General features: G+C 31.5%; 1 protein-coding gene across 1 annotated transcript; it reads left to right on the plus strand.

The window, feature by feature from the left end:
* Positions 1-5,880: 5,880 nt before the first annotated feature.
* LOC132724490 (inosine triphosphate pyrophosphatase-like) lies at positions 5,881-11,384 on the plus strand. The gene is made up of 4 exons (XM_060709367.1): positions 5,881-6,029; positions 9,581-9,691; positions 10,094-10,286; positions 10,904-11,384. The coding sequence occupies exons 1-4, from the start codon at positions 6,021-6,023 to the stop codon at positions 11,191-11,193; spliced, it is 603 nt and encodes a 200-aa protein (XP_060565350.1). The 5' UTR covers positions 5,881-6,020; the 3' UTR covers positions 11,194-11,384.
* Positions 11,385-12,190: the final 806 nt, after the last annotated feature.

Below are 12,190 nucleotides of genomic sequence, written 5' to 3' on the forward strand. Positions count from 1 at the left end.
ACAAGTTCTTATATCTTCCTTTCGCTCACATTGAAAAATACGAAAGTGACTTATAAAATATTAAATATTCTGTTTTAATTGAAATTTTTACTAAAATTACAATTTGTAGATGTATATTATCAGAACTTGATGATACCTATTTTTTAAAATAATCATTATGATGATTTAATCGCTATTTATTTGCATTATTTTTAGACACAAGTTCAGATATCTTCCTTCGCTCAGATTGAAAAAATACGAAAGTGACTTCAAAATATCAAATATAGCGATTAATTTGAATCTATATAATTATAAAAGATTGTAGACGTATAGTTTTGGAATTTGATCGATAATATCTATTTTTAAAAATTATCATTATGATGATTTAATCGCCATTTATTTGCATAATTTCTATACACAAGTTCAGAAATCTTCCTTTCGCTCACATTGAAAAATACTAAAGTGACATATAAAATATTAAATATACTGGTTAAGTTGATTTTTTACTAAAATTTCTCTAAGTAGACGTATACTATCAGAAATTGATAATATTCATTTTCAAAAATAATCATTATATATGATGATTTAATCGCTATTTATTTGCATAATTTCTATACACAACTACATAGATCTTCCTTTCGCTCACATTGAAAAATACGAAAGTGACTTATAAAACATTCAATATACCGTTTATTTTGAATTTATATTAATACAACAGTTTGTAGACGCATAGTTTCAGAAATGAATAAAAAATACTTAAAAATCATTATGAGGTTTTAATATTCATGCATTTTCATTATTTCTATATAGCAATTTCAGAGATCTTACTTTCGCTCACTTTCGTATTTTCAATGTTAGGGAGAGGAAGCGAAAGTGATTTTAAAAATATCAAATATAGCGTTTAAATTGCACTTAATATTAATAATGCAGTTTGTAGACGTATATTATCAAAACTAGTATCTTTAATCAATATGATTTGATCTTCATTTATTAGCATAATATTTATACACAAGCTCAGACATTGATCTTCCTTTCGCTTACTGTGAGCCTGACGAAAGTGACTTACAGAATATCAAATATAGCGTTGAAATAGAATTTCATGATAATATTGCAGTTTGTAGACGTATGTTATAAGCTATAGTAACTATCATTTTTATAAAACTTAATATGTTAAGATGAAAAATGAAATTTATTATGTAAACTATAATTGGCAAAAACATGAATTATACAATTTATGCGTTAGGGCTCCGATTTACAGTTCTCAATTTCTTACATCGTCTTTTTCGGGCAGTTTTTAATTTTTGATTAACGATGGTGTTACCTAACATTTAATATTCTGTTTATATATTATATTGTAATTATACTGTTTGATTCTAATCTAACAGTAATAGGTCTTGAATGTGTTTCTCATTATTATAATGTCTCTTGAAATTCTTAAATGGAATGGTCTTATGTAGGTTTTATGTGAATAGTTGTATATATGTTTGAAAATGCATGTATACGAATGAGACAAAATAAAGTATGAATATGTTTACATGCAAACACGTGTTGTCATATCATTTTCGCACCCACTTTAATTGATAGTACACACGACGGTGACCGCATGACGCTTTAATCCCACTAAAGTATTATTATAATCCAATCATAGGTATGTAACTGATGACACTTGCCCGGTTGTTTATTGAGTGGACAATTGAATTAACCTTTCTTCTGCACCACCATAGATATCTTGCACGGATTAAAGTGGCAGTTATTATGCTCATCCAGGTGTAGATGAGCAATGTACATGTTAATTTGAAAAATAATTTGGAATTTCCCATCATTGTTAAAATAATATTTCACTATGAAAAAAGGAAATAAGTAATCCACGGAATTTTCTATAAATATCGTACTATATATATCGGTAAAGTTCAATCTTTTTATAAGTTAGGATTTTTTTTTATATTTTGTGCTAGTCATTTTCATCATCAGTTATAGGTCAATCACCATGAAAACATGAATAATAATGAAAATGACTCATTTATTTTTTTATTATAAAAAACATTAATATCGTGAATATTGACATTGACTTTCGTCCGATTAAGTCACTTTCGTATTGTTCAATGTGGGCAAAAGTAAGATATCAGAACAGGTATACAGCAATTATGAAAATACATGGATATTAAATCATCATAATGATTTTTTTTTTAAATATATTTTATTCATTTCTGAAAACATGCGTCTTTCAGCGCTATATTTGACATTTTTGAAGTCACTTTCGTATTTTTCAATGTGAGGGAAAGGAAGATCTGTTAACTTGTGTAATGCAAATAAAGGGCGATTAAATCATCATAATGATTATTTTTAAAAATAAATATAATTGACTTCTGATATTGTACGTCTACAGATTAATTGCAATTTTAGTAATACATTCAATTTAAACAGTATATTTGATATTTTGTAAGCCACTTTCGTATTTTTCAATGCGAGCAAAAGGAAGATATCGATAAAGGGCGTCCAAGATAGAAATGAACTAGTAGACATATGATTACAAGATATTCTTAATATGAAAAAGGCAAAGCCTCAAAGCGAGCTCGATGTACTTTTTACGTGAAATAGTATGAAATAATCGCTCATTTTTATTTCAAATGCAGTGACGAGTGCGTGTGACGTCACACGTACTGTGTTAAATATGGCTCCGCCCCTGTCGTGAAATGAATAACGAGTTTTGAAAACGTTGATAAAACTTTGTTTATTTTATTTCACTCTATATTTTTTCAAGCGAAATAAAGATTATTTAAAGTGAAATAAATGTAAAACTTAAAACGTTTGCGACATTAAAATAACGTACTTGATTTGTTTGTTTTGCACGTGCTGTTTGCGCTACATTGTGCCGTCACGATAACAATACTTTAAACGTCTGTACAGCGTTAAAGACTGAATAAAAGATATTGGTGTTCGGATTCATTTTCTTAGTTAGACCATTTTCTTTCATTCTAGATAGTTTTCACAACAAAATTCGACAAAAAAATTGTTTTTATTTATCAGATTTCAAATAAAATGGCGCCTTCGATTTTCATTTTATCATTCGATATTTTATACACAGCTTCCGTTATTCTGGTTCCCTGTCCAATTATGGTTCCCATAGACGTGCGCGGGTGACCAGTCTACACATCCGTTTTCAGTCAGAATTCATCAGTTTTTATCGTTATCTTTAAATTCGAAAGGTTGCGATGTGTCCAATTCGGTACTTTGGTTACCCAGGTACGTATATTAACAATATACGTACCTGGGTTACCGTAAAGCTCGCTTTGCGAGCAGGCCCTTCGGGCCAGCTCGTCGAGCTCGCTATAAACTTTTCAATGGTTAATTGGTTTTTACCAGAATTGTATATCACTTATGTTTTATGTTTGGTTTGTTTGGTGTGGATGCAGAGAATATGAGATGTTGATACCATATGTGTTTATTTCTAAGACTGTTTAACAATATGTAGTCAATTGGTCAGTACACTAAGTAGGCGGAGCCTAACAATCAAGTTTAAAGGTACTGCATGCAATATATATTTTAATGTAGAATTAAATATGAAACAATATATATTTAATGTAGAATTAAATATGAAACAACTTATGAATGAGCGGACGAAAGACATTGTTCATTATGAACTTTGGTAGGCATGCTAGATATTAGAATATTACTTGTTTGTTTTTTTCACAGGAACTTGAATTTTAATCATCAATATTAACGATAATATCCAAAATATACAGGTCAATTATATTCAAAATATACTTTCCATATGGTATAAGTTTATTTATACTATATAGGGGAATATTTTTGGATATTAATTATCATTAATATTGGTGATTTGATAGAATTTCAAGTTCATGTGGTATTTTCTTTGGACAATACAAAATAGTAGTCAAAATCAATAGTTCTCTTTTGAAATAATAAAATACATATATAATATTATATTATAATTGTTATTTTTATGGTCATAAATGTAATATCGTAATTATTAATAGCAACGGATATATACAATCATTTCTAATCCATTTGTGCAAGGCATGATCAACACCACACTTGTGTGTTGTCCCTTAAATTATGTTATCGCTATTAGCGGAGACCCCCTCTTTAGGTATATCTGTTCACACTTAGTAACAATATGACACTGGTTATATTACAATGTTGAGCATAATTAATTTATTATACAATAATTGTAATATTTAGTTCAATATTTTTTTTACATATTTTATGAATATTGTTTTCTTTTTCTTTCTTTTTTTTGTCTTTCATTGTGTTTCATGTGCTATTTTAATACTGAGTTTTTACGTTTTCTACTTTTTTTTATTAAAATTGTAAAATAAATTTTAAGAATTCAATTGTCATATTGACCGACGATTATAAGTCAAAAATTAACTGGAAAAAGTCAGTAAATTATGGTTAATCTTTCAATGTATTATATTGTTTATTCTTAAACCATGTACATGTACACTTGTATTTTACTTTATCATTTTTTAAATAATCAATCAATTGAATAATTCATAAAATTTAATTTGTAACTAAGAATAATTCCACAGCATCTTTACTAAACACGAATAACAAATAAAATAAAATGTTTTAAAGTTGATGGTGTCATATTAATACCATAAAAAGTGTACCTTTTTACTCAATTATTGTACATAATTATTGTTTTTATCTCATATAAATAAAATGAAACATGCTATTATTGTTGGTGGGTTTTTTTTTCGAATTGTGTGTTTATGTATAATAAAAATCAATTTTGAGAGTTGATCTGTGTTTATTAATTATTTTTATTATTTGTGACAACTATTCATTTTGGAAAAAAACTTTTTTATCTGTAACGATGTCAAACATATACTCCAAAACCGGGAGAGACCGGACAATAAACGTGTGGTACTATTCACCGGTCTCTAGTAAATCCCGGTCAAAATAGACCGGTAATTACCGATAGGAAACCAGCGAATAGTACATCCCTCTATAAATAGATTTTCGGTCTACAGCTTACGGATACATGTACAATAATAACAAACCATAATAACCCACTTTGTACTACAAAATAATTAATAAAAAATCCCCGAAGAGCGCGATTGATTGAAGGAAAAGATTATTTCATTTGAATATGTTTGCATTGCGAAATTCTCCAGTTGCTATTCATTGTTCGCGACATTTCATTTTTGATAATCATAAACCCTCATACCAATCGGAATGATCGGCTATTATCACCGACGAAAAGGCTCGAGAAGTTGCTGTCGCCCTTTCTCATTCCATAAGGGCGTCTCGCTTCGGCGCGGACGCCAATAACACTCAATTGTACTGAGTTTGCAGTTATCATGTAATTTTATCACTTTCATTTTGTAAGAACATTTTAGCGTTCGTTTTAAATCATTGGATATCTGATTTCATTTTTTGGAATGACTAAACAATGTTTGGCAAAAACTCCAGTCTATGAATTGTAGATTTTATTTTTTTAATGTTTTTGCAATATTAAAGAGTAATTTGCCGGGAAAAAATTAAAATCGATAGATTTCAAATTACATGCAGTTTCTCTACACTTAAGGTACTTAAACAAATCATTCAAATAAGGAGAACTTGTTATAATACACTTGAGTGCATGTAGCGAAGTCTCATTTGCCTAACTCTATTGCTGACATTTTAAGGTCAGAAACTATAACTATAACTATAATTTTGATAGTGGAAAATTATTTTTTTAATATAATTTCATCGGTGGTTTTGTATTTGGTACCTTATAGTAAAGCCTTTGAGTGTTGAATTATTTTTTTTTCAGGGTTGTAGTAGGGGTCCAGGGGCAGATAGGGGTGGGGTGTCCAAACACTGATACTGCCACCTGTGAAAACGCTATCATTCATTTTTTTAAAGTCACTTTCGCTTACTTTCGTCAAAAAGGTCACTTTTGTATTTTAGGCATACCGTACAAAGGAAGAAAATTATTAGTGGTGTTCAACCATTACGCGCCATTTTCCCTATTTTGGAAACCAGTGAGCCGCAACATAAACAAGCCACTAACGTACTCAACACAGTAACGTATGTACAAGGTAATGTTTCGCAGATTTGTTACTAAAATTGTGTCAAAGGTGTATCTCACACAGTGTGTACATTCTCTAGATGCAGTGTCTTGACCGACACGCTTGTGCCACAGACGCTTGGGGGTCAGATCCTGCCCCTCGACGTGATACGCCCCCTGTAAACAGTCTATCAAAACTATTTTAATATTTAAACACGAATTGAACATCTGTTACAACGATAAAAATGGTTTTCAAACAATTTTTACGTATATGAAAAAATACCGTATACCATCAAGTCTCAATAAAGTAAAGATTGCAGACTCCAAAATGTAAACACGATCACCCTTGTATAATAAAACCTTTATAAATTATTATTAAATGAACATTACCGTGACTTTTCCGGTGTAAATCAATAGAAAATAGAATTATCTCCTAGATGCAATCATAATAAACATTTATACATCTCATTGTAATATGAAAATCAACATTTAATTAAAACCGAAAGTAAATTTTGCGTTCTGTCCAACCAATAGGAGACCTGAGCCCGGCTCTGCGTGGAGCGCTTGTCAAGCCGGTATCCAAACGGTGTACATGCTTTCGACTAGATATCTACTCGAGCATTATATCCTCATGTCCCGCGTATTAGCTGTCTGCAAACGCTCGTTTAAAAGACATTTATTTGTAATAAAACTATTACCAAGATGCACAGTGTGTTGTTTCCCAGGTTTTATTTTAATTCTAAATAATGCACAATTTAAATATTTGAATTTGGACATGAGGATATAATGCTCGAGTAGATATCTAGTCGAAAGCATGTACACCATTTGGAAACCGGCTTGACAAGCGCTCCACGCAGAGCCGGGCTCATGCAGGTCTCGTATTGGTTGGACAGAACGCAAAATTTACTTTCGGTTTTAATTAAATGTTGATTTTCATATTACAATGAGATGTATAAATGTTTATTATGATTGCATCTAGGAGATAATTCTATTTTCTATTGATTTACACCGGAAAAGTCATGGTAATGTTCATTTAATAATGATTTATAAAGGTTTTATTATACAAGGGTGATCGTGTTTACATTTTGGAGTCTGCAATCTTTACTTTATTGAGACTTGATGGTATACGGTATTTTTTCATATATACGTAAAAATTGTTTGAAAACCATTTTTATCTTTGTAACAGATGTACAATTCGTGTTTAAATATTAAAATAGTTTTGGTAGAGTGTTTACAGGGGCGTATCACGTTGGGGGGGCAGGATCTGACCCCCAAGCGTCTGTGGCTTGTGCAATCGATTTATGAAGATTTCGTACCACGGACTTTTCGGACCAGATTGTGATGCATAATCTGATAATAGAGATATTTAAATCTATTTATTTTTTTAGATTTAAATCAGGTTAGTGTCCAGCTTTATGTCTCATCCAATGAAAACGCTGAGTTTTTTTTTATGTTTTAATAAATTCAGTGTGTTAATTTTCATAGTATAACAAAAATCAATACAAGATCTACATATATGATCTTTCTATATAGATAATTATCAAATTCCGTTCAGCTGTTCAGTTGCCTTCTATTTTTCACAATGCTTCATATAACCGTGTTCATATATAAAGTCCTTTATTGAAAGACTGCATTTTTTTTTACAGTTTATCAAAGCGTGTATTCAAAGCAAAGTGGATTTGACCAATGTAAAAAATTAAATCTGCAGTTTATGTCTAAATATTTGGACTATATTCATCCGTAGCTAATCTACACAAATTAGAAAATTTCTCTGGTCGCTATTGCTCCTGTCAAAGTTTTGCTATTGCTCCTGTCAAAGTTTCTTATTTTTTTAAAACAGCATGTGCACAGATTAACAGTAACTTACATGTAAGTGCGATAGAAAAAGATATTGTAGTATGAAAAAAATAATGGTATTGTTATTACTATTATATCACAAATTGACTTAAAATGGACTATTTAATCTTGTTCTGAATTTCCCCCATTTTTGTTGAGCCCACTTGTTGATAGCTTGACATAGTTGTCACAATGACGGTTTGGTGTATGTATTTGCATCACAACATCCGTCCAGATTATGCTTGTCCGGGTCATAACTCCATTAGTAGGCATAATTTCAAATAACTTAGCTCAAATGTTCACAATAATGAGTTTGTGTGTAACATAAGAACCATGATGCTAGGTCAAAGGTCAAGGTCATACTTTAAGGTCAAATGCCAAAAAAATAGTCTCAAATGGCTTGTCCTCACCATTTCTCTATAACTACATGTAGCTGGGGAATTTCAAATAACAAATGTTCAACATCATGAGCTAGAACCATGTGGCTAAGTCAAAGGTCAAGGTCATACTTTAAGGGCCAATGTGAAATAAATGGTCTCAAACAGCTTGTCTGCATCATAACAGTATTCTTAGCTGATGGAATTTCAAATAACTTGGCACAAATGTTCAATATCATGATGGCGTGTCATGGGCAAGAACTGTGTGGCTAGGCCAAAGGTTAAGGTCATACACAAAAAAATTGTCTCAAACAACTTGTCTGCACATGAACTATATCACTAGCTGGTGGAATTTGAAATAACATTGCACAATTTTTCAAAATCATGAAATGGTGTGTTGTGTGCAAGAATTTTGTGGCTAGGCCAAAGGTCAAGGTCTTTAAGGTCAAATGCAAAAATAAAGGTCTCAAATTCACAAACTACTTGTCCGCAGCATAGGTGTAACTATCACTAGCTGGTTGAATTTCAAATTACAGGGATTTTTTCCAGGATTTTGGGAACATGACCCATACCCATGGAATTGGGAATTTCAGAAGTGTTTTGTTAAAAATTGCGGAAAAAATGCATGACTGAAATTTTGCAGTGATTATATGAATGCAAATTATTACTGTCTAGGATGACATCTTCAAACAATTAAGCACTATTACAGTGAAGTAGCCCTTTGCATAGATTTTAGAATTTTTATTCAATATTTTTATTTTGTAATTTTCAATTGGGAATTTTTTCCTGTGGATTGGGAAAATAATATACTATTTTCAATTGGGAATATGACCCAATAACGGCTATAAAATAAGCCAAAAAAAATCCCTGAATTACCCGGCACAAATGTTTAACATCATGAGATGGTGTGTTGCACATAAGTACCAATTGACTAGGTCATAGCTCAAGGTAATACCTCATAGCCAGATGTTACAGCTTGCCTGTTCTCAGTAAACGGGCTTGACATGTTGCCATTTGGCATCTGGTTCCCCTCTTTCTCTTTCTATATATTTTGTCAAGTTTTCTTTTTGTGGGTATTAATTTTCCTTAGGCTCAGAGGTAAAATCTCTTTATTTGTATACTTAACAACATTTTCAATGAATACTCATTAGAAATAACACCGAACTGGAGCCATACTGCTTTAAAGGAAAATTCTGTTTGACCAATAGTGTAAACATTGTGTTTAAAATTGTTATTTGTCAATATTACATGATTGGAGAAATGAAAATTTACTAAAAGTTTACAAACTTAATATACAAACACACAGTGAATTGTTGATGACATTGTTATAGTTACAATAGGAAGAATGGACCATTTTTAATTGTTTCAGAGATTTGTATCGTCCACTGTGCAAAAGATGAAGCCCATTGTAATTGTCACTGGTAACGCAAACAAACTAAAGGAATTTAAACAGATACTTGGATCTGATTTTCCACATGAAGTAAGTACATATTTGTTATTATGTAAACTTTATGTTGTACAATTATGTTGCCATTTTGTTGGCATTGGTATGCCAATTAAATCTTTAATTAGCCCATTTATCAAGTTCAAAAGAAACAATGAAACTTAGAATACTTGCTTATCATAACAAGGTGTAATTGTTAGGGAAGGGGCATAATTCTCAAAGCTGTGCCCCTTTTTGAATTAGATTTTTTAACAGAAGTGTGCTTATCCTTCATGCTATGTTCTTGTCAGGAGTTTCAGGGTTAAGATTCTATACCATTGGCAGCTTTTAGTTTTGGTAACAAATTTTCTACCAATGGACTGATCCAATCTCAAAGCAGAACTCCCCATCATGGAAATTTAGCATGTTCAGGAATATAAAATGTAATATTGTTTCTAGATAACAAGCCAGGATATAGATTTACCAGAGTATCAGGGGACACCGGAAGAGGTGGCCACAGAGAAGAGTAAGCTTGCTGTACAGCATATAAAGGGGCCATGCCTGGTTGAAGATACTAGCCTTTGTTTCAATGCATTAGGTGGATTACCTGGACCATATATCAAATGGTTTTTGTCCAAAATTGGTCCTGAAGGTAATAAAAAAACTAATAAAATCATTAAGCTCTTGAACAAAATATGATTAATTATAATATTGTATGTATAATTAGGTCAGTAGGTCAAACATTTAGGTCATTTAGCTCAATGAACAAAAATATTTAAATTTGAGAGTACATTTAAGAGGTTAGCTGGTCAAAATTTGTGGCATGCTTAAATTGTGTTGAAATATAAACATTAAAGCAGAGAAATATTGAAATCAGGTATTTGACATCGATGTTATTTAATGGCTTGTTTAAACTTGTTTATACGATGTTATATAATTATCATATTAAGTACATGTATATAAGAATATCGTGTAGAGAGCATACATGGCTGAGTGGTTAAAGTCTTTGACTTCAAATCACTTGCCTCTCACGTCTGTAGGTTCAATCTGCGCCAGCGTCTTCTTTCTTGTGAAAAAGCTAGCCAGCTAGCTTATGGAATGTTGGTCAGTTCTACTCGGGTGCCCGTTTGTGCCTGAAATATTGAATACAGAGGTACCTTAGATCTTCCCACCAGTAAAAATGGAAAGTCACCATATAACCTATAATGTGTTGGTGCGACATAAAACCCAACCAAAATAAAAGTATATATTGTACTATAATTTTGACAGGCTTACACAAGATGTTGGCAGGTTTTGAGGATAAGACAGCCGAGGCGGTTTGTGTTTTTGCATATTGCTCAGGGGAACCAGGCTCAAAACCTGAACTTTTTATAGGCCGGACACCAGGTTCCATAGTTGAACCAAGAGGACCTAGAGACTTTGGTTGGGATCCATGTTTTCAACCAGAGGGATATGACCAAACATATGCTGAAATGCCTAAAGTAGAAAAAAATAAGATATCTCATAGAGGGAGAGCAATGGAACTTTTCAAAAAACATTTTTCTGAGGAAAAGAAATAGTTTTATAATATTTTTATTTGGTTATGAAATTAATGAAGATTTTCTGATATAAAGATATGACACGTTTTGTATGTGATCTAATGCACCCATATTAAGATTAAAGAAAGTCAAATACATGTATGTTGTGAACACAAACTATAAGGCAATAATCTGGTGCATTCAAGGTTTCATACTTTTTTTAACATAGAAAATTTCTGGGTGTTGTTTTTTTTGGGGGACTTGGGGGGGGGGGCGGGGGGAGTAACTGGGAGGTTTTCATTTGAAGTTTGAAACATGTCAACCTAATTTAAGGTTCCTAATCAGGATCAATTAATCTGTCATAGATATGTAATGAATGATATCCCTTGGTGCAATTGAGTCGTTCATGAAGGTGTCAAAACAGGATCTATTACTCTGTCATTCTGTCATAGGTATTCAATGAACTATTCCCCTTTGTGAATGTTTAATAATCCTTCATTATTCAAAGTGTTTTTTAAATATGAATCTAGCGTGCCATTTAAAAATGGCAGCTCATGTTGTTAATAATAATTAGAAACAACTCAGATAATATTTTTAGGAACTTTCCATGCAGAGTCTCATTTTGCGTGACTTTTCCAACAGCGTTCAGAATTGCCAAAGAGTGAATGGTTAAAATTTTGTTCAATGCTAGATATTCTCAAAAGGTCAAATTTAATGTTTATAAATGGGGTAAAAAAAAATCATAATAAATATGTAAGTTAGATGATTTTTATCACAAAGGTAACATCTGTTAAGATGTTTATAGCCATTAGAGCATATCTGACAAATTTATTGCTAGAATAAGAATAAAATGTAAAAATATGACCATAAACACAGGTGTAGTTAAGGACAATCTCATTAAAATCAGATAAATGTTTTCGCTCCGTTACTCTTCGCAACCTAGAGATGGGTAGTGGAGGGACAGTTAGGATATAATTTTAATGAGATTGAGTTTAAGATGATTTATTTTCCGGTTCCTGTTCTACACTGAAAGTTCATT

This window comes from Ruditapes philippinarum, unplaced genomic scaffold (assembly GCF_026571515.1).
Source record: "Ruditapes philippinarum isolate M1 unplaced genomic scaffold, ASM2657151v2 ctg1432_1_1_1_1, whole genome shotgun sequence".
Taxonomy (NCBI): Eukaryota; Metazoa; Mollusca; class Bivalvia; order Venerida; family Veneridae; genus Ruditapes; species Ruditapes philippinarum.

Coding starts and splice junctions, on each gene's coding strand:
- LOC132724490 (XM_060709367.1), top strand. Junction 9,692..10,093: donor GATCTGATTTTCCACATGAA/GTAAGTACATAT, acceptor TATTGTTTCTAG/ATAACAAGCCAGGATATAGA. Junction 10,287..10,903: donor GTCCAAAATTGGTCCTGAAG/GTAATAAAAAAA, acceptor TAATTTTGACAG/GCTTACACAAGATGTTGGCA.